General features: G+C 34.2%; 2 protein-coding genes across 4 annotated transcripts; both read left to right on the forward strand.

Moving 5' to 3' along the window:
• Window positions 1-6,115: 6,115 nt before the first annotated feature.
• Window positions 6,116-11,726, forward strand: LOC147524190 (electron carrier/iron ion-binding protein). The gene is made up of 5 exons (XM_086602412.1): window positions 6,116-6,450; window positions 6,583-6,644; window positions 7,899-7,989; window positions 10,278-10,368; window positions 10,483-11,726. Exons 1-5 carry the CDS (start codon window positions 6,260-6,262, stop codon window positions 11,194-11,196), a joined length of 1,149 nt encoding a protein of 382 aa, XP_086458538.1. The 5' UTR covers window positions 6,116-6,259; the 3' UTR covers window positions 11,197-11,726.
• Window positions 11,727-12,841: 1,115 nt separating this feature from the next.
• Window positions 12,842-22,487, forward strand: LOC147524191 (uncharacterized). Of its 3 annotated transcripts, none has more exons than XM_086563075.1 (7): window positions 12,842-13,040; window positions 13,474-13,904; window positions 14,061-14,129; window positions 14,312-14,599; window positions 14,734-14,802; window positions 15,243-15,299; window positions 22,204-22,487. In XM_086563075.1, the coding sequence occupies exons 3-7, from the start codon at window positions 14,072-14,074 to the stop codon at window positions 22,227-22,229; spliced, it is 498 nt and encodes a 165-aa protein (XP_086419201.1). In that variant the 5' UTR covers window positions 12,842-13,040; window positions 13,474-13,904; window positions 14,061-14,071; the 3' UTR covers window positions 22,230-22,487. The 3 variants fall into 3 exon arrangements, with proteins under 3 accessions (XP_086419201.1, XP_086419196.1, XP_086419205.1); XM_086563070.1 differs by having other exon boundaries at window positions 13,474-13,802; XM_086563079.1 differs by having other exon boundaries at window positions 13,474-13,781.
• Window positions 22,488-23,196: the final 709 nt, after the last annotated feature.

Consider the following 23,196-nt stretch of genomic DNA (forward strand, 5'->3'; position numbering starts at 1 on the left):
AATCGTATACATACATATGTCACACCATCAGACATTGCACGTATGTCGATGTGTCTACACAGACATTTTAGACACTGAAGTATTGATGTTACATACATGCACTATATATTTGAGGTTGTTGGTTAGCACAATTGGGTTAATTTCTCAAAGATCCATGACAAAAACCTCAAGATCAATTTAATACATATATTATTTTAAGGGATTGTGACCATTTTTCATAATCTAGAAACACAAAATAATTCTTAGTGATTAAAGAATTGAAGTAGAGAAGTATTGAATTAAGAAGAGTCGTAGCAAATGATAATTAGATGATGAGTTGAACCACATTTTAAGATTTGACAACATTCGAGTTATCAAGATTTCACCTTCGGCCATTATTTCATCAACCAGAGTGCGCATTTAATCTAAAACGTTATTTAAAAGTTCATTTTTATAAATACTAATTTAATGAAATAGAACCACCATTAATAACCACCAACATTAATCAAACTTTCCCCAAACTGAAGATTTTTGTTGCCATATCTAGTACGTTAAGGAGTATTTAAAGATAAAGTGAGTGAACATATATTTTTTCTCGCTGATTAAGTGTTAACCGTTTTCTTGGGTATAAATCATCTTTGTTATACTTAATTTGGGTCACCCGCTCTTAAAGTTTTGAGAAAGAGAATTGTAACTTTGGGTTCTTAATAGGCTTAATAGGAGAGTTATTTCGGAGCTGATCAGCCACATGTTCGACGTTATTGATCGAGCAATAACTTCCAATTTGTGCACCCAATCTATCAATTCCAAAATCTTCGTTGCCCAAGTAAGTTTCGGATCCATCATGTTACCAAGCAGTTTCGAGTTCCTCAAATAAAATGGGGGTTCCAAGTGCGTAACATCCGACCTTGCCAAAGACTAAAATCCCCACCTCAAATTGGAATACCATTCTTTTTGTGATATTTCAAACTTTACAATCCCCACCATTGTCAATGTCAATTAATTCGCACTCTTAGCACATAACTTATTAACTCTATATAACTATACTACTAGCAATTAATATAAAGAAAAACATTCAGTTAATTAAACCTTACGTAAAAGAACATGAGTCAGAAGTCACCACTCAACACCACATCCAATATGACTAATATATCAAACCATGCAATATAATCTACATAGAGACCATACTACTAGAGAGCATTTCCTAATGGGGTATACTAATCATACAATACCAACTTAAAATAATCCACACTCACCCTACAAAGTTCTATCTATCGACCTATGGATTATATGAAAACTTGCCTAACTCCCAAGCAAAATCGATTTCCAAACATGTCCTTAATTATTATGCAAATAAAAAACATTAGAATGTCGTGCGCTTTTTCTTCATATTTGAAGGAAAAGTTTGGAATTTATCGGAATTATTCCATCTCTAGGTGCCCTCAAATCCGGTTGCATCACCTGCTTGTTCGTAAATTTGGCAATTTGGATGCGGATGCGGATGCAGAGCGACATTGGTAATGTCGTGCGCCGTTGCAAATGTCGCCCCAATTTTTATTTTTTTTACTTTGACCAACACCACGCGGCAGTGGTACTGTCGCGCGCCACTCCTAATGTCGCGTGGGTTGTTTTGGAATTGTACATGGGCGACACTCCAACTGTCGCACGCCAGTACTAATGTCGCGCAGAGTGGGGTCTACAATGAATTTTGCGGTCGAAATTTGCGACCACCTAGAGTTGGTCAAAATTTGCGATCAGTTTCTTCAAAACATTTATTCAAATATAAATAGTATACTACCACCACCTAAAGATGTTTTTACAATTTACCACAATGTATGAATTCTTAATAACAATTATTATTATTATTATTAGTATATTTTATTTTATTTTTATGCACGTCGGTAAGGAGTTGTATTTATACTATAAATAAAAGAAGGTTTAGATAAATATACCTTCACCATGGAACCAGTTGCCAGGTATGCGCGCACATTGTTTGCTTGCAAAGTTAAGAAAAATATACTCAAATCTACCGATCATGTACAAAATCAAGATATTTTTGTTTCATTGCAATTCCGGATGCGTAACTTCCGACCTTACCAAAGACTAAAATGTCCACCTCAGATTGGAATACCATCATTTTTGTGATATTTAAAACTTTTACAATTCACGAGGAAAATCACCATTTGATGATCTTGGAACTGATGAGCAACCACTAATATATATATTAGAAATAACGATTTTCTTTTTTACTTTTACTATCTTGAGTATCTTTCGATCCTTCATGACAGATGTTTTTGAGTGTTTTCAAGTATTTATCAATAGAGTGATGCCTTGGTTCATTCGTAACGTTATTTACTTATTTATCTTGGTCCGAAAACACAAAATATTGGTTACTACCATATCGGAGTTATAACTTACTTCTTTAAATTAGCAATTTGTAAGGATGAGTACGTATGTCACTCTCTCTTTCAAACCCGGAGTTGCTCGTGTCATACATGTTGAAGGTAAAAACAATTATGACTATGGGTAATCCTAGTTAATCCATTTTGCTTAAAAGTGTATGTACACTCATGTCCACTACCTTGGACAATTGTTTTAAGAGATATAATAATTTTGTAGTTTTCCATGAGCAAAATATTATTATGGAACCTATACATAAAATCTAAGTCAAACATAATAATATTTAAAAATCATCTTTAAACTTTGATAAAAAAAAATGTAAAAAAAACTAATAACATACTCCCCCAAAATGAAAGTCTAACCCAACATTTGTTGTGGAGATGGGGGATCTCCATACCTAGCAATATAGTCGATCATAAATATCATAATAGTCCTCTTGATATCTTTGGCAATGCCACTACCGTTATAAAAAAAACACTGATATTTTCTATAAAAGTTTTGACCGAGTTCTGACATTACATTTCAAGTTCAAGTTGATCCCATTTCCATGGTTGCTAATGCCTTCATGCCCATTATTGTTTCTAGAATATATACTAACATAAATAAAATGATTGTTGTCAATAGTTGAAAGTTGATTCTTCGACACTATGTTATAGGCTCTTTTGCATTCTATGAAATGTAGGGTTGATTTTGTGGCAATAGTAAGAACCATCTTGGTAATATGTGTAATACCCCAATTTAAATAATATATGTCAAACTGATAGTTACATAATTAGGGTATGAAAAAAGATAGAAAAATAAAATAATATTATTAATAATAAAATTAATCGATGAAAAATGTGATCCCACGTCCATGTGCATCGGCTATCCAAAACTATGAACTTTGTGTGCCACTTCACTAAGATCATAATCACACTATATTCATAGCACACAATATTGAGACATACCGGATTTTATTCCACCTAAGGGTATGTTTGGCAACAAGGATTTTAGGGTGAATTCATAATATATTTCCAAAAATTAAGAGTCAACCTATTTGGTAACATTTTCTGCATTGGAATGGAAACCACAAATCCCCACAACAAAAGAATTGTAATTTTCTATAGGGGCAGAAACTTTCCATATATTCAAGAATTTTAACTACTTGAAATTGTAAGTCTTAAAATTATATTTCCAATTCCAATTCCAAAGGAAAACTTCAAAACATACCCTGAGATTAAAAAGTCAAAAAACTATTATATCATATTTATACAATTCCATCTTTGAATAACATTGCCACATAATTAACTATGTATAATTGAGTTTGTGGATGGGAAGATGTGCGGTTGTGGACCAGGGAGGTTAACTTTTTCGGACCTATATACGGTCATATAAAGGTTAGATGATATTGAGTACTTCGTTAAAATCTAGGTAAATAGAATAACGGTTTGCTACAAAAGTTATAATCCCTCTATGGATCAAGGACTTAACAATAGTAGACATGAATTTCTTTGGCATGGTGTATTCTCTAGGTGCAAATATAGCAATCTCCACCAAGTTCAATTTGATTATCTTGGCAGAATGCTCTAGTAGTCATGCGGGATGGAGAATAGCTTATTGCCCATGCGTTGGAATATCTGGTGTCTAAAGCTCAATTTTACAACATGCAGTTAACCAACAAACTTCCCTAGGCTCATTTTGTTAGGGTTTTCTTGACGATGATCAACGCCTCCTCTTTAAGTTCTCCCCATCGATCAATGCCCTTCACTATATTTTTATGCGGTAGCGAACGTTTTTGAGTTGAGTTTGGAAAGTTGGGAAAAATGTTGTCTGTCTTTTGTCCCCCCCTTCTTCTCTCTCTCTCTCCAAATGACCTCTTCCCCCGCCACTACTCCCCCATTCACGCACACCCCTCTTCAATTGGGGGGGGGGGGCAGAGTACACCCTGGCGCACCTTCACTTTCTCAAACAAAAAAAAAAAAAACTATTCATCATATTCCCATAACTAAAACCCAAGCAAATCTAGGATAAGAGAAAAAGGAAAAAGGAAACCGAACCCACCCAAAAACATATACCCACTACTGGGCTATTAAATCGTTGAGTACTCGCCGAGTAATCGGTGAGTACTTGCTACTCGCTGCTTAGCCAACCCGACTAACAATTTAATCCCCGATCATAATCGGGCTTGAAAACTCCCCGAGTACTTGGCCGATTAGGCCAGATTAGCCAAGTAATTATGTTCACTATTTCAACTATTTCATTGTTAAACACTGAACTCGACATTTCGCCAATTCAACCAACTCTCGATTCTGTAAAGTTCTACATTTTAATTATAATTATTTTAGTTGATTGAGTGTTTTAATTGTTTATTGATTGATTGGATTCTTAATTGACTTAATTATGTTGGTATTTCAAAGTTAAATATATTTAATAAGTATATGTAAAGAAATATAGTGTTATGAAAGATCGCCTGATTAATGCCGATATATCCCCGACCGATTACACATACTCGCTACTCGCTCTTCAAACGAGTAGCGATCGAGTAAATTCAATCCAACACTCTTATTCTTACTAGTACCTTCAGCGTTGGACTGACCACCTCTAGAGACACAAGGCAATGACTATTCTGGTTGACTTTCCATGTTTTTTAATTATTTGAAATGTGTCGTCACTACAAGGCAAACGAACACATGGATAGCATCCTTGTTCATTCTCAATATTTTTTTGTTAAATACATGTTGATCCAATTCTAGAACTGGATTCCTCCAAATCAAAAAAAATCACTATCTCATATAACAACATTAAACAAATTAAGAATTCTCATCACATTTAAAAACCAAAAAATACCAAGCACATATATAATTACACTCTACGAAAGCATCCCACCTTTTTTTCCTTTTTATAATACATTTATTGCTATCATTTTATATGAATTTTGATATTTATTTTATGATTATGTTTGAAATATTAGTGAAAAAAAATGAGTTTTTTTTTTGGTATGTTTGGTTGTTTGGGTGGCTCACCCTCACTTAATTTCCTAGCTCTGCCACTGCCCCTCTTCACTTGCTCCCTCTCCCATGACTCTCCTTCGCCCATAACCCTTCTCAACCAAACCCAGCTCTCCTTTTCTCTTTCTTCTCCACCCTCCGCTTACACCCCCACTGCATCGCAGTTATTCTAGTATATATGATCATTTTATTTTTTTTTTTTCTAGGAAGAAGATGGATTCAAAGTAGGAGTGCAAATGGATAGGTTCGGATTTGGATATGAATGTATCCAAATCCGAATATGAAAATTTATACCGATATCTGAATCTGAATCTGACGGATATTAAATTTTTTATCCGAATCGGATATCAGATAATATTCGATCTGAAAATTAATATTAATTAAAAATTTATTTTATTTGAATAATTCATTTCACCACTATAAAAACTATTATATATATTTTTGTTATTTATTATTATTATTATTATTTTATTATTATAGTTTTATATTATTAGTTTATGATTTTATATAATAATAAATAAATAAATTATATATAATAACTATTACTTTTTTAAATCAGATCAGATATTTTCGGATAGCAATATCCGAAACCAATTTGGACATAAAAAATTATCCGAATCCGAAATTTTTAGATAATATCCACTTGCACTCTAATTATTGGAAAATATTGGCCGCGTGAAGAAGCTTAAACTTTTAAGAGACTCTTTCAAATGGGCCGGCGGTCCGCCCCTAATTTTTCAATCCCGACATTTCCTTGGTATTTTGCAAATCCCAAACTATTGAACCCCGTAATACCGAGTGTGAGGAGAAAAAAAGAAAGAAAGAGGATAGTACTTAAAAATAAAAGTAATAATAAGGGCACGGCGACACTAACACCGGCCCCAAGCAATACTATGGACAACCCAAATACTCCCTCCACCTCCACTCCACCTCCCATCACAACAACGAAAATAAGTCCCACGTCAGCAGCCGTCACCAAATCATCTTTTCCACCTCAGCAGCATCGTGACCAACAAACAGGCAAGAATTTGCGTGGTCTGAATAAACCAAAGTGTTCACAATGTGGAAACGTCGCTCGTTCCAGGTTATTATTTAGCCTTTTAATAATTAGAAGAAACCCTAGTTTTTAATAGAGAAAAATTTATTAAATTTGTTATTTTTATTTATTTGAATGGATTAATTGACATCTCGATGAACTAACAATTTCCTATTGCAGGTGTCCATTCCTAGCGTGCAAGAATTGCTGTTTTAAAGCTCAAAATCCATGCCCCATTCATGGTACATATTAATTTTAATTTCAATTCATCAACATCTGGAATTTCTTTGGTACTCACAACTTGAATGGAAACTAGATGAAGGTGTTTATACATTTGTGTCATTATGTAAATAGTTATCGACTTCAAATTTCTGAATTGATCTCAATCGTGTAGTGACACCACATACATCTTGAAATCATTTAAACTACACAAAGGTTATGAAATACATTTGGAATGGCTTGGCGGAGAAAACCAACTCACTCAGTTGTCAGTTATGATACTTTTTGCTCCTTTTTTTGGTTGTAATTCTACTATTTCATTCAGCATTATGTTCTAATGCAATGTAGTCGCCTTGTCCTGGTAAGACTTAGGTAATTATATGAACTGGATGGGTTGGTTGGGTAATAGAGGTGTACGGTATGACCATTTATGTGAGTCACGATTGGTGAGTGTAGTGGTTGGTTCTGACTTCTGTATGAAGTCGACAGGTGTTTGCGTCCCAATTATTAAGGATGTTCTTTTTACGGCTAATTACAGTTACAAGTTGTTTTAAGAACAAAGAGATGGAGCTGTGAATCTTTGATGAGGACCTGGAGAAAGAGATTTAGGAGTTTCTTGGAGGAAATTTATTTAATCTAAATAAAAATCTGAAACCTGTTTAGTTTTAAATGTATTTTATCACGATATCAAATTCTCTCCCTTTATTCCATCCGTGACCTTTCTCTTTGTTTCCTATCTGTATTTTCTTTTCCTGTATATGCCAATCCAAATTTCCCCCTATCCTCTTGGCTGAGTTTGAATCTACGAAAGAAAAGGTTTGTAAGGAGTGTCCACCGATTCTTCTAGGTTTCGTACCACACGTGCATCGACTATTATGGGATGGTCCAAGAGTTGGTGCATTGGTTGCATGATAATTGTGGGTTGAGTACCCCTCTGGCCCTCTAAAGTGCTTTTGATTGTTTGATGTTGAGTATTAGTTCCTTGCTTCCTGCCTCCTAGCAAGGTTTATTTACTTTAATACATAATGAACCAAGTCTATCGCAATTATGAACATATCTAAGCTTCCAAGTCTTTAGCAATTATGAACATATCTAAGCTAACAACTCCTGAAAGTAAATATACTAAAGTATAATTAATTCTATCGTCAGTGAATTAATATTTCGTTTTAGATAAGAAAGAAATTTTAGTTAACTAATCATGTCGTTTCATGTCTATAAACTTTATTCTTTCTTATGAGGTGACAGCAATTTATGTGTTTTCTGGTTTGTTAATGCAGTTTTGAAACAGAATGGAAACTTGCCTGACAAGATACCAGCTCAAACATCTCCTTCGGTTGACCAAAAATCTACTGATGCATCTCCACCAGGGTAAGCCTTATACCTGCCTCGTCAGACCAGTACATTTATTTTCATATTTGGTGGACAATTTCATCCATTGCCTAAGACTAGCGTGTATTGTTGTATGCCTGCATTCTTGCACATAGATAACTGCTTCTTGAAATAGTCATCAAAGCCTGTTTAGGGTATACGAGAATCCTTTGCCATTATTCTATAATGTTAGTGCTCCAGTACATGAGAAAGACAAATACTTTGTTTATAGTGATTTTAGTAAATAAAGTTGAGTTGTGTTTAAGGGTTTAGTTGTTGAAGGGACAAAGTGGAGATCCGATTAAATTTCGTTCTTAGACGGAAGGGGAAAAAATAGTCTATTTGGTGCAAGCCGTTGGCATTTTTGACTTTAAAATCATAGTCCATTTGTTTTGACTGATAAGTTTAATCTGTAACTCCTACCAAAATTTTTAGTTTTTTTTTTGGGGTTCGAGACTCTATAATCCTTAATTAGTAGTAAAACTTTCTGGTGTCGTGTTGTTAAGTTATGTTTTGTTTTGTTTTATTTGTTGGTTGTTGGTTGTTGTTGGGTGATGGCTACTGCTGCTGCTGTGGCTGCCAGATCAAATTATAAGACCCTTAACCTTCCAAAACATTTGGTTTTTCTTCATTCCTTGGTCTATACTTCAGTAAATAACTAAATAGGATCATCCTTTAGCAAAAATGCAAGTTACACAAAGTAGTTTTGTTGTCCAGCATCATCATCCTAATTGGAGTCTAGGAGATCAATGTAATTAGCACTCCACCGTCGGTTCTTTAATTATAGTCGATATGAAAAAAACTAAAAACAAAGAAGGGATGACATTTTATCTGCATAAAGTCTTACGCATTCCCGGATTTTTTCCACGGAAAGTTTTGACGCAATCATTATATGAAAAAAAGAAGTTATGCGCTTTCAGCAGCACATCAGTCTGCTGGATACAAGTATGAACCCTCATCTTTTGGCAGCAATATCAGTTGCCGCATAGGTTACATGGACACGCCATACATTTTTTTTAAAATAATTCGTGTGGGATATGTATCCCTGTGACACATATTGTATGTGATAGTGTACATCAATTTTGATATTTCGCTGTCAGACACTTCGTATCCGTGTCAGATACAGACACATGTCTCCGTGTAATTGTAACTTAGGTTGCTGATTATGTCTCAATTTCCATATGGTTTGTATGTTGTCAGGTGAGGCGTTAGACTTCTCAACAGGCGCCTTTGGCAACAGCCTATGATGATTTTCGCTATCATTTGCTCCTTTGGGCACCTTGGTGGCGCCTTTGACATTATAGGGCGTTGCCTCGAGGCTCGCTAGTGCCTTAGATAATTTAGAGTCAGTTCTAGGTAGAGGCTGCTAGGTCTAGGCAGACTAAGCAGATGAGGGTAAAACTGAAGAGAATAAAACCCCAATCGAGAGTCCAAAAAGAGCTACAAAACCAAAGAGCTCAGAAGAAGAAAACTATAAAGGCCCGAACTCAGACGCTCTGAATCAGTTCGTTATCGTTCTTGAAGAAAACCCAAGGACTAATTTTTTATGGTTGTGATGATTAAGAAGTTGAGCTTGCTTTGGGACTTACCTGGAGAATTGCTTGAGAAGCGTCCGGAACGGATTATCTCTCAGAGCCTAGGAAGCGCTAGAAATATTAAAGTAAGAGATCTTCATGAAGAAGATTTTTGATTTGGGTGAGGACATGGAAGAGGAGGGAGATATAGGGTATAGGTTTGAGTCCAATGGAGAGAGAGAGTGAGGACCTGTTGTACCTTTCAATAAGAGTTTTTGTTTGTGTTTGTTTTGAGCATTGAGTAATGGGAAATGTTTGTTTGGAAAATTCTTATCATTTTTAACGAGTAATGTCGTATTTGCTCATTTCTAGTAGTATTTGTGTGGCTTGTCTGCCTTTCGTCGAACGCTTTTAAGAACACTGCTTACCAGAGCATCTTAGTTATCCATACTCTTATTAATATTACTACTGTTGCAAATGGTTCATACAATCACATGCTCTCCCTACTCCCTAGTCTATATGGTTTGAGTCTTTCTTTTGTTTTTTTTTTGTGCACCAAATTCCTGCTGTACTTTAACTATGGTTATTATTATTTTTCGTTTTATTAAACGTTTCGTTACCCTTGAGACTGTTATAGTCAGTTAGTTTTCTGATTTCCTGTCGTCTTAGCTGAACATTATCCATTTCACAAGTGAAGAAGATGCTGTCAGTGACTTCTGAGTTGTTATTTGGCTTTGAGTATTTACTTCTTACATGTGGTGGGAATGGTTTCAGGACCTCAATAAGAGCTTCTTCTCTTCGACAGCTTTCTCAGTTCAATGGACCCCAAGTTTCACTCCGTGCAAGGAGACCACTGACCAGAAAGGTAAGCAGTTTGAGTTTTTATTTCATCTTGTGTTTTGGCTGATCTTTATGGCTGTTGTAATTCTAATTGATATGACAATTTAAGTTCTAGAGTTAACCTTAGTATCATGTTCAGGATGCTGCTGCTATAAATCAGTGGAGATTTTCTAAATTAAAGGAGTACAAGGAAAGAAATATAGAAGCTGAAAATGAAGCTTTTGACCGATATATGCAGAATGTTAATTTGTTGGAGGAAGCATTTCTGGTCAATTCTTCACCTGAGAGGTCCATTGCGGACGAATTATCTGTACCGGACCCTATTTCTGCTAACAAGGAAGAGGACACTAGGAGAATACTGTTGGGGCTTAAAGCACAGCTGAGATCAAACCCTAGGAGAGTAGAAACTTTTAGGAAGAGAGTACAAGACATTGTGGATCAGGGATTGAGAAAGTTGGGAAGATCGGTTAATGATGACGAAGAGACTGGGAATGCCAGTGATTTGGATGGCCTGAAGGAGGCTAAAAGGCTGAAGAGCACAACAAGTTTGCGTGCTGAACGGGTTTCAGCGATAGATGAACTGATTGATAAATTAAATAAAGCTCGAAATGAGGATGATTTACAGTCTTGTTTGCAGATGAAGTCACAGTTGTTTAACCATCACGAGAAAGCCTACCTTACTGAAGCGGAGGTAGTTGACATATCAAAGGAGGAGATTTCTGAGGGTGATCTTACACGGATGCAGGAATCAATTTTGCCTCCTAGATTATGGAGCAGAGTTGAAATCAATCAGGAATCTCTCGAAAACATTGAAAAACATTTTTCTTCCCTCGATCAGATAGAAGATCTATAAGAAACATTGGGTATCTGAGTGCAGTGGAGAGTCATTAAAGATGAGAAGGCATCTGTATTTTACTCAGAAAGATACTCTCACATGGGGCAAGCGATTCCAACTTCTCCTTTGCAGAGATGTACTTCACAAGTCTGATACAGTAATGCTGACAGAGGCCATAGGGACCTGGGTATTATTTAATGACGCTACAGGTTAAATTTTCTCAGGGAGCAATCTGAAATCTACCAAAGTCGCAACCTTCCTGATAGAATTTTGAAGACTATGTAGACCCAGAGTACTGTACCAGAAAAGCAACTGAGCAAGCCTTCATCTATTTAGTGAGAAAATGTGGATTAGATCCGCTTGTCATGTTTGGACTGACGGAACATAGTTACATGTCTAATCCAGTTTGACCCAGATGGCTTCTAGTTCTATAGATGGCGGGGCTGCAGATTCAGCAATGTTTGTAATTGCAAATTATTTGAAATTGTTTATGGAATTTCTCATCTCTAGTACCATCAATTTAATGAAGTAGAGATTTTTCTGTGCAATCTTTTCTTTCTCCAAAAGTCTACAGTCTCTCCCGGATAAAAAGAAAAGGGTTAACTAGTATTACCCCCTACTAGATGAGCCAATTAGGATTTCCCCCAACTAGATGGGGAAATTAGGGTCTCCCCCCTGAGTACATACAAAAAAAAAGTCAACTTAATTCTTATTGGCTCATCTAGGAGGGGTAATACTAAAAGATCCAAAAAAAATTAGAAATCGTTTATTTTTTGGGTATTTGGTGCGGGAGTATTGGGACTTCAGAAGAGCCTACAAATTATTTCACGAGATATTTCAGAATATCACGAACACAATTTCACACTATCTAACGATGAAATATTTCAGTATATCGATTTTTATTGAAGGCGAGATACATCTCAAGTAGGCACTCCAAAATATACAACACTCCTTACTAAAAGGTTTTACCAACTAAGCTAGAACACACTTACCTTACCATTCATATTCACCTTTACAATCCATCAAATTTTAGTTACAGGAAGAGCTTTACATAAGCCAATCCCAATTAGATACGTTGATTAATATATATATCTAATTTTTGGATACTTGTTTGATGAAATGTATTCAGAAGCAGTTGAATTGTTTGATATCCATATGTGCTGGCAATTGGCAAACATCCAAAGGAACAAAAAATACATTTCTACTTGAAAAGGGTATACAAGTCATTTTACCACCATATAAATCCAGCAAGGCAGCAGTAGTAGTATATAAAGTCAAAACGAAAAACAAACTTGGTGACAAAGTTATCATTACTAGATCAAAATCTTGGCGGGTTCTTACACTGTTCGTTCTTCTTTCTTTTTCTTACTGTAATAATACTTGTCTCTTCTGCATGGCATTTCCTTTATAATCTTTATAGCTTGTTGGTTGATGCATGCATGGTTTATATTCTACTTCACTTTCGTTTTTTTTAATATGTTATGTTAGATTCTTTTTTGTTGAACCTTCAAGAATTAATGTTAGTATAGCTCTTCTTCTGGCATTTAACACGATTCTTGAAAAGTTTCATGTTACAGTTGACTTCCTTTTGCAATTTTATTCATTTTCTTGAAAAGTTTCTTAAACAACTTAAGTTAATTTTATCAGAATTGTTATATACATTTCTAACAACGGGTATTTTGTTGAATTGATCTTTGACGTTCACACTTTTAAGCTGAATCCGAAAAACTTTGATATCCAGATTTCTTGGAGATTTTCTGCTTAGAATCTTATGAATCCCAATTTTTCTTGATGACTAGTACGTATTTGTAAGAGAATGGATCTTTTGCTGTTGTATTGGAAGTTCTTGATGATTAAAGTTGGTACGTTTGCATTATTTCTTCTGAGAATCTTGATAATTTTTTACCCCTTGTTCTAGGAAAGTTTCCCCTAATTGTAATAGATTCAAGAAATTTTTATGTCTCTGGTTGTCCTTGTTTTGTGTTGTTTGGTTGAGAATTCTGCGTTTTTTGTTGGTACTTATTTGCATTATAAGAATCATTCAGTTGAGTAGTTCACACTTTCAGCCTTTTGGCTAGTGATATATGTGACAGATGCGCATCAGTACCTGTTGGGGCTTAGCAAAGGTTTTTTAATATGAAAAATACTTCTGCAATTTATCATTCAATTTGAAAGTTACAGGAGCAATTATCTCTTTAGTACAACACCCGATCTACATATTCATGTGCTAGATTCCATTACAATTGTTTTTTTTTTTAAAACTTTTCTTTTTCTTTCAAATGTCTCTGATTGCAGATTTCTCCTTACGATTCGAAGCAGATTCTCCTGTCTGGAAGAAGTGCTGAGAGGCTCTTGAATTTCTGTGTTTTTAAGATGGATAGACCAGAAGAATCCACAACTGGAGATGCAACTAATAACGCCACGTTATCTTCTCATGGGGCTGGTGGACCTATACGTACTAGAGATGCAAGAAGGGGTCGTAATGTAGCACCTTATAGGTCAAGTCCTTATGTAACGCATATTGCTCCACAACAAAGAGAAACTGATGAAGTAGCTAGGACGACAATTAGAACCCGGATCTAGGCCGTCCAATTCTGCAGACGGTACTTTCCACATCATAGAAGGTGGTACTTTCAACGTAAACCCAAATGTCACTGCGAGTCAAGGAACTCCATTACTAAACGCTACTATTGCTGCAATTGCACTCATTCTGGCATTCCCTGGCAGTAGCATACTTTCCCTTTACCTGCATTCTACTCTTCATTTTATTTTCATTGGAAATTGTCTGTTATTACTAAATCTGAACAGATGCAGAAGCATCTCTTCACACAGATATTTACACAATGCTTTTTTGGCTTATATATATATTGCTTAAATTGCAGGTCATTCTGTCATGGCTGAGGATCACGTCGACTTGAGCAATAATGCCACTGCACAATTAGGCCATGCAGGTATAATTCATTGCTAGTGAGCATTTACACTATCCTTTCCTCCACACCCATTCTTATAAAATGCACTGCTTAGTATGAATGTGTCATAGCAGCTGAAGCAGCAGCTCTTCTTTCGCTTTCTTTATATGCACCATTAGTATCATGCCTATTGTTATCAAATTGACTCCCTCCTGTTACTGCAGATCCAGGGGCGGACGGAACTCCACATACTATAGATGCAAGAGGGGTTCGTGGAATAGAACCTACCAGTTCACATCATTATGACAGACACAACGCTCCACATCACAGAGAGGTTATTGAAGTAGGACGACACTTAGAACCCGGGTCCAGCAGTCATCTTTACGGTTCTGCAGGTGGTACTTATCACGCCTTAGAAAGTAGTAGTGGCCCGAATGTAATTCCAAATGTCGCCGTGGGTCAACGAATTGCACCACAAAACGCTACTACTGTTACAACTGTACAGCTGAGAGGTATTCTGTGATAGTAATATAGATTTTTTAAAAGGAAATTCTCTATTATTACTCTATCAGAACAACTGCAGCAGCAGCTCTTCACTCAGTGATATACATAATGCGTGGGCTTTTATATGTTGCTATCCTTGCAGGTCGTTTTGTCGTTACTGAGGAACAACGTTTATGCGACTTAAGGAATCCCTCTGCACAGGTCCCTACAGGTATATTTCATGGCTAGTGACACTATTCTTTCCCCCATGCACGTTCTGATAAAAGGCAAAGCGTAGTATGGATGTGTCAGAGCAGTAGCTCTTAGTTCACTCTAAACCAATAACCAAATTATAAAAGGCATTTGCCGATGTTAGCCAAATTGAGTCCCTCTTGTCACATCAAAGGATGTTTTCTTCGGTCAACTTGGTAAATCCGATGACACAAGGTATTGAAGGCATTCTATAACTGGAGGCACTGGCTTTTCCTGCATTCTAATTTCAGTTGTTGAAATGGAAATATGACCATTGAGTATCGAACATATAAACAGTATTCATTCATTTCCATTTGCATAGGTAGAGTAGACTAGTTTGCATATGTTTATGACATTGTAGATCCTAATGGAGTACATATATCAATGTTGCTAATACCGTCGTTCGTCTACCCACTACAGGTCAAAGGATTTCCAATCCAGTCTGCTTAAACCATGCTTCTGCAAATCCTGTTCCAGGTAATCCGTAACCAGTACCAGCAGTTTTCCTGCAATCTCATTTCAGCTTTTAAAATGGAATGTATGACCGATCTCTTTGAATATAGAGAAAAAGACCAAAAAATACATCAAACTTTGCATTTGGTTTCAAAACAGACAAACGTACTTTTTTTTTATTCAAATAAACATTATACTTTCAAAACATTTCAATTTAGTCATACCGTCAAATTAATTGGATGGTGTGCTGACATGGGTCGTTAAAAATTTCCCCAAATCTAATTTGCCCATCTGGCATTAGTTTCAACATTGAGGTGGCATCCACATAATATTTTGACTCACTAATTTTTGAAATATCAATTGAAAATCCGATATTATAGTGAAATCGAAATTTAAAACCCGGCACTTAACCAGAGAAACTCTCTTAGAATTACTTAGTCTACTATCTATATACTAAAACAGAGACCTCTAATAGAGGATTTTCTCTCTCCTATGTGGCACTCTAATATGAGAGTTAGTTTTTTTTTCTCTCTTATGTGAAATTCTAATATGAAAAATAATATTTTCTAATAGCCTACAATCTCACGTACATAGAACCTCTTTGGAGAGTTTTAGTTTATTTTTAATTCTTATATTTGGAGAGTTGGAGTGTATTTCCACTTCTTATATATTTGATCAGATAAACAAAATTGCTAACAAATAGGTGATTTATAAAAAGTTACGAATCAAACATTTTTAGTGTTCCAATTCTTATATATTTAATTATATAAAAAAATTTGCTAAAAATATGTGATTTGTAGAAACTAATTCCCTATTACAAATCATACAATTTTAATAAAGCGCCGACTTATTTCGAATATATCCTTAACACGGCCTCAAAACATACTTAAAAATAATTATACAAAAAATAACATCACAAAATATATAATAGAAAATTAAAAAAAAAATAACGGTAAAGTAATAATGACAAGTATTTAAAAAAAATATATAATAATGAATGAAACTAACGTAAAAAACAATTAATGGGGAACCGGAAACTGGATGCAAATGCATCAAACTATAACCTCAAATAATATTTAACAAAAAATCGAAAACTGGATGCAAATGCAAGTATTAAACTAATCTTAAAAAGTAATATATAGAAAATTGGAATATTGATACAACTGCATTAAACTAACCTCAAAGAATAATTAACGGAAAATCAAAACTTTGATACAAATACATCAAACTAACATAAAAAACTAATTGTCGGAAAATCGGAAACTTGATGCAAATGCATTGAACTAACCCTCAAAGATTAAATTAACGGAAAATCGGAAACTTGATGCAAATGCATTGAACTAACCTCAAAGAAAAATTAATTATAAATTAGAAACATGATGCAAATGCGTGAAACTAATATTAAAAATTAATTGTGTGAAAAATCGAAAACGGATGCAAACCGCGACCAACTAATCTCAAAAATAAACCTGGATGCAAATGCATTGAACTAACCTCAATAAATAATTAACGGGAAATCAAAAATTGGATGCAAATTCATTGAACTAACCTCAAACAATAATTAACAGGAAATCGGAAACTAGATGCAAATGCAATTTTATCAAATAATAAGCGAGAAAACAGAAACTGGATGAAATGCATTAAACTAATCTCATGAAATAATTAATGGGAAATCAGAAACTGGATGCAAATGCATTGAACTGACCTCAAATAACAATTAACAGGAAATTGGAAATTGGATACAAATGTATTGAACTAATCGAAAAGAATAATTAACGATAAATCATAAACTGGATGCAACTACATTGAACTGATCTCAAAAAATAAATAACAGGAATTGAAAATTGGATGCAACTGCATTGAACTAACCTCAAAATATAAATAACGACAAATCAAAAACTATATGCAAATGCATTGAACTAATCTCAAAACATAGTTGGGTTATATTGTGGTAATATCTCGATAAGTATAATTTTGCATTTAAAATGGTGTTTATCTTATCTCTTTCCGTATGATTGGAAACTCCTTGCTATTCAAGTAGCTTCAATATATATGAACTTCACCTTATTAGACAACCTTACAAAACTTCAATCAAACTTCTATTATTAAACAACAAAATAAAGTTGAAGGGTTTTATCAAATGTGAGTTATTTTTTTTTAATGGAGAGTGAAGTTTTCATGTTATAAGAAATTTGGTTGAGTGATTAATATAATATTAATATATAATAGTTATGCATATTTGCAAATATTTTTCAGAATAATTAATATAACAACACCCGTTCATAGATAATCTTTGAATATTCCACATAGTGAGAACACACGTTCATAGATAATATTTGAATATTCCACATAGTGAGTCATGCATAATTTAAATAATAATTAATGGGAAATCGGAAACTGGATAATCTTCGATGATCCCACATAGTAAATCAAGCATAATTTACTTTTTATGTCATGTTTGCAAAGACACTACAGATGAATCAGTAGAAGTTGGTATTACACACCACATTGAATTATTAAAAGGAAATCGGAAACTGGATTCAAATACATAATAGAACTCAAAGAGTGATTAACGGGAAATCGGAAACTTTATACAAATGCAATAAACTAAACTCAAAAAGTAATTAACTAGAAATCGGAAACTGGGTGCAATTGCATTAAACTGACGTCAGATAATAGCTAACGGGAAATTAGAAATTGGATGCAAATCCCTGAAAAATAATTAACGGGAAATCGGAAATAGTATGCAAATACATCAAACAAACCTCATATAATAATTAATGGGAAACCGGAAACTGGATGCAATTCAAATGCATTGAATTAAACTCAAAAAATAATTAACAGAAAATCAAAAACCGAATGCAACTGTATTGAACTAACCTCATAGAATAATTTGTGGCAAATCGGAAACTAAATGCAAATACATTAAAATAATCTCAAAGAATAATTAATGGAAAATCAGAAACCGGATATAATTGCATCGAACTAACCTCAAAGCATAAATAAGTAGAAATTAAATGCAGATGCATTGAACTAACCTTAAAGAGTTATTAAGGGGAAATCGAAAATTGAATCCAAATGCAATGAACTAATCTCAAAGACTAATTAATGAAACATTGAAAAATGGATGAAACTGCACTGAACTAATCTAAATGAATAATTAATGGGAAATTATAAATTTGATGTAACTACATTGAACTAACCTTAAAAAATAATTAACAGAAAATCGGAAACTTGATGCAAATGCATTGAACTAACCTCAAAGAACAATTAACATAAAATCAAAAATTGGATGCAACTGCATTGAACTAACCTCAAAGAATAATTAACGGAAAACTAAAAACTGGATGCAACTGCATAAAACTAAAATCAGAGATCAATTAATGGGAAATCATAAATTGGATACAAATGCATTGAAATAGCCTAAAAAATAGTTAACTAGAAATCAGGAGTCGAATGTAACTGCATCGTGCTGACCTCAAAGCATAAATGTCTGCTTTTTTAGCCTTCTCACATGAGTAATTAGGAACCCAAAACGAAAGTGAGTTTATAAAAATAGAGTCTTACATGTATGCAAACTGTATAGAAATTGTAAACTATCGAACTAACCTAGAAAAACAATTAACGGAAATCGGCCGGATCTGCGATGCATTGAACTAACCTCTCAAAGAGTAATTAATGGGAGATTGGAACACGGATGCAAATGCAATAAACTAATCTCAAATACTAATTAACTAAACATCGAAAACCGGATACAAATCTGTCTTGAATTAACCTTAATGAATAACTAACGGGAAATCATAAAGTGGATGCAATTGCACTGAACTAACCTCAAATAATAATTAACGGGAAATCGGAAACTTGATGCAACTGCATTTAACTAACCTCAAAGAATAATTAATGAGAATTTGGAAACTAGATGCAACGTACTACATTAAACTAATCTCAAAGAATAATTAATAGAAAATCAGAAACTTGATGCAAATGCATTGAACTAATAACTCTAAAACATATTTGTATTATATGTAGGAGGAATAAATATCTCCACAAATATAGTTTTACAATTTAAGTAGTGTTTATCATAATTCTTTTATTGTGATTGGGAATGTCTTGCTATTCAAGTAGCTTCAATATTATCTTCGCCACATTAGGCATTCTTACAAAACTTCAATCAAACTTCTATTGTTAAACCTAACAATAAAAAGAAGTCGATGAGTTTTATCAAGGTTTGATGCTTCCTTTTTATAGAGCTATGCATAGTGGTGCAAGAAATTTAAATGAGTTATTAATATAATTTTCATATCTCATAGCTATGCATAGTTGCTAATATTTTTTAGAATAATTTAATATAACGGCACCCGTTCGTAAGACACGTTCATGTGACAAATCTTTTCAAGTGGGAGTAGTGTATTCTTTGAGGATATGGAAACAATCAATCTGTTTTAGTGATTTGTACACATTAGTACGTAAGCTGAGCGGTGATGATTTAATGCTAAATCACCATAAATCTAATAAAACTATTATACAAGCTAGATCGAGTTTAAGATAATTCCATTTAAAAATTACAAATTAATATCCTAAACCACAAAGTGAAGATGCTATCTCAATTAGTTTCCAAATACTTATGCACCATAATCACTGCTCATTAACGTATTTCGGTTTATTTTTAATAAAAATATATTGTGATTCAAAAATTTGCCGCTAAATCACCATAAATCTAATAAAACTATTATACAAGCTAGATCGAGTTTAAGATAATTATATTTAAAAATTACAGATTAATATCCTAAACCACAAAGTGAAGTGGCTATCTTAATTTGATCCCTTAGTTTCCAAGTACTTATGCACCATGCATTATCGCTGCTCATTAATGTATTTCGGTTTATTTTCAATAAAAATATATTCTGATTCGAAAATTTGCCGCTAAATCACCATAAATCTAAGAAAACTATTGTACATAAATCTAAGAAAACTATTATACAAGCTAGATCGAATTTAAGATAATTATATTTGAAAATTATGGATTAATATCATAAACCACAAACCAAAGAGGTTATCTCAATTTGATCCCTGGCATTAGTTTCAACATTTATGTATGGCATCCACAATAATATTAACTTCTTTCGGTTTTTTTTTGATAAAATATATTGAATTCCGAAATTTGTGTAAAACATTTTGTAAAACCTTTTTCAAGCACTATTTAATAGATCCCGAAATGCCCTTAGTCCAAATCTAGTAATCTAAATAAAACTGAGTCATTTAAAACAATGAGGAGGGAAGAGTTGGGGCTGTTCATTGAATCACTCAAAGAGGCTTCAAGAGATCATGTCGAGGTGGATCTAAGTGCAAAGGTGCTAACTCTTAGCATAGATATGTCATGCCTTATGGTGTTTGGGAAGAGGCGTATACACAATGAACATGAGCAGAAGGGTTTCCATGCTGTTGTTCACGAAGGGATGCAATTGGCTGCAGTGTTCAATATAGCTGGTTATATTCCTTATGTAGGGGCAATCTTCAAGGTTTGGCTAAACGAATGAAGGTAGTGAGTAAAGTCTTTGATGACATATTTGAGCAGATCATTGATGAGCATGTTGACGCTGGTGATAAGGGTCAGCATCGAGACTTCGTTGATGTTATGTTGTCCTTCATGGAATCCAAAGATAATGAGTTTCAGATTGAACGATCCAATATCAAAGCAATCATCTTGGTAAATAATCAGATTATTCATATTTACATATCTAAGAATAATGCTTAAAACTAATAACCTTCTTGAGAGAAATATGGTCACAGACATGCTTAGCCATTGGCTCAGCTCATTTTGTGTGACTCAGTTTCTTTAAAAAAGAGGGAAGATGAGTTTCTCTGGTTAAGTGGTGGGTTTTATTTTTATCTCGCCTTTTATTTCGAATCTCAATTTCAAACATCTTAAATTTTGATTTTACTACAATATCGGATGTTCAGTTGATATTTCTGAAATTAGTGAGTCGAAATATTATGTGGATGCCACTCAAGGTTGAAACTAATGCCAATGGGCAAATTAGATTTGGGGAAATTTTTAACGACCCACATCAGCACGCCATCCAATTAATTTGGGAATTTGAGGATATGACTAAATTGAAATGTTTTGAAAGTACAATATTTATTTGAATAAAAAAAAAATAAGTTGTTGTCTGTTTTGAAATGTATTTTTTAGTCTTTTTCTCTTGAATATATCACATAATAAGCTGAAAACTAGTATTCGTTTATTGGATGTCTACAGTCAATGAAATAAAATGAACATATAGTAGCTCGATCATTGTGCTGTCACATCTGGCCTTGTTTGCAGCAATATTGCTTCTTCTTTTTCCAGATGAAAATAGGGCATACACTTGGATTGTAATGGGGGGAGATAAAGAGCTAACCCCTCAATAAGATACAATTAATGCATGAAACCCGTGTGACAAACACACACTGTATTATTTCTTCTGTCATGTTGCTGAAACTTCTATTCCTCCTTGATTTGTTTCAAAAATGCTTTTGCAAGGTTGTCAGACCTGATGTACTAATTACGTCTGTGTCTTTCTGGAGTTCGAATGGTTTAGACACAATTTGATTTCTTTAAGGCGTTTTTTATTTTTTTTTACTTTTTGTATTAACCATGAAAAATGAACATGAACTCTTGGTTTAACTAGATTATGTGGTTATAAGATGAGCTACAGCTGAAAACAAGAGAGTTACATAATGTCAACATGTATCTAAAGCATGGATCACCATAGGGGCAATGTTACTACATCTGTAGAAAACTTACAAGTTTATGACCCCTCAGCAATACCTGAAGAATGTTTGAACTGTATTATCTTGCCTGGCCCTTGAATATTCTTTTGTGGATTTACCTTCAAAAGTCCCTTTTAGATTATTTCTCTCTTAATGCTTGATTGGCTATTTGCAGATCCTCGAGCAAGGAGTCCATTGTGATACAAAGTCTTATACTTCAAATCCGTATAGGTTATTCAACATAGGTCCCCATCTTTACATTTTTTTGGTCATTCTCTTTGACATATTTAGAGTTACTGGTTTATTGATTGAGAAACAAGTAAAATCGAGGAGGATCCATGTTGTTTAGGATGATCTGTACATAACAAGAAGAGATATGTCCAGAATCAATGACTCTGGTACTGACTCTAGTACAAAATGCTAGCGATATATCAGAGCATATAACTCTGAAGTTTGATTCACCAAACGGTATCAATTTCCTGAATAGAGTCAAGTTTTGGATTGCTACTGGGAGTGGAAATGATTGACACGTCCAATTGCCTTGGCTTGGGAAGTATGTTTTCCTATGGGAATTTTCAAAGTCATGAAGAATCAACACATAATCAGCGTGTCAGCGATTAACCAAATTAAGCCAAGTAATCATACCAGAAAATCATCATCTAAAAACCACCCAATTTAGCATCTCAGTCCACAATCAAGCAATCATAATTCCAGATCTTGTGAGAGAAAACTAAAAATCAATTCAAGAAAGTGCAATCGCAAAGAGAAAATTTGTTGATATTGAAGTTTATAACTACTAATCCGAGTAGGCAGTAATGGCAGTATTGTAGTATCCATTATCACTCTTTATTTAGTAGCTTTATTTGTTGTTTTATTGCTATTAACAAAAGAGGTCAAAATCGTAAAATGCAGTCCAAAATTAGAGACACATGTCAACTTTCAGTTTTCTTTGTTCTTTCCTATGACCGGAAGAATAGTGTGTGTGAGTCAGTGAGTGTATCTACACCCAATTTTCTTCTGTGGCGGGAAATTACGACTTACAAACCTCACTCCATGTTGTTGTTGTCGTCGTCGTCTTGTTGACTTCTTGTTGTTACTAAATTATAAATGTCGTTAAATTTCCAAATATTTGCCAAATTTTTTTACAGATCAATCTCTAGTCCTCTAG

The sequence above is a fragment of the Coptis chinensis genome, chromosome 1, assembly GCF_015680905.1.
Source record: "Coptis chinensis isolate HL-2020 chromosome 1, ASM1568090v1, whole genome shotgun sequence".
NCBI classification, from domain to species: domain Eukaryota; kingdom Viridiplantae; phylum Streptophyta; class Magnoliopsida; order Ranunculales; family Ranunculaceae; genus Coptis; species Coptis chinensis.

What these genes read in the sequence shown, in the direction of transcription:
- LOC147524191 (XM_086563075.1), top strand. Translation starts at nt 14,072, where the DNA reads ATGGCTGAGGATCACGTCGACTTGAGCAATAATGCCACTGCACAATTA. An exon ending in TGCACAATTAGGCCATGCAG is followed by an intron (nt 14,130 to 14,311) that starts GTATAATTCATT and finishes CTGTTACTGCAG; the next exon opens with ATCCAGGGGCGGACGGAACT. An exon ending in TACAACTGTACAGCTGAGAG is followed by an intron (nt 14,600 to 14,733) that starts GTATTCTGTGAT and finishes CTATCCTTGCAG; the next exon opens with GTCGTTTTGTCGTTACTGAG.
- LOC147524190 (XM_086602412.1), top strand. Translation starts at nt 6,260, where the DNA reads ATGGACAACCCAAATACTCCCTCCACCTCCACTCCACCTCCCATCACA. An exon ending in GGAAACGTCGCTCGTTCCAG is followed by an intron (nt 6,451 to 6,582) that starts GTTATTATTTAG and finishes TTCCTATTGCAG; the next exon opens with GTGTCCATTCCTAGCGTGCA. An exon ending in ACTGATGCATCTCCACCAGG is followed by an intron (nt 7,990 to 10,277) that starts GTAAGCCTTATA and finishes GAATGGTTTCAG; the next exon opens with GACCTCAATAAGAGCTTCTT.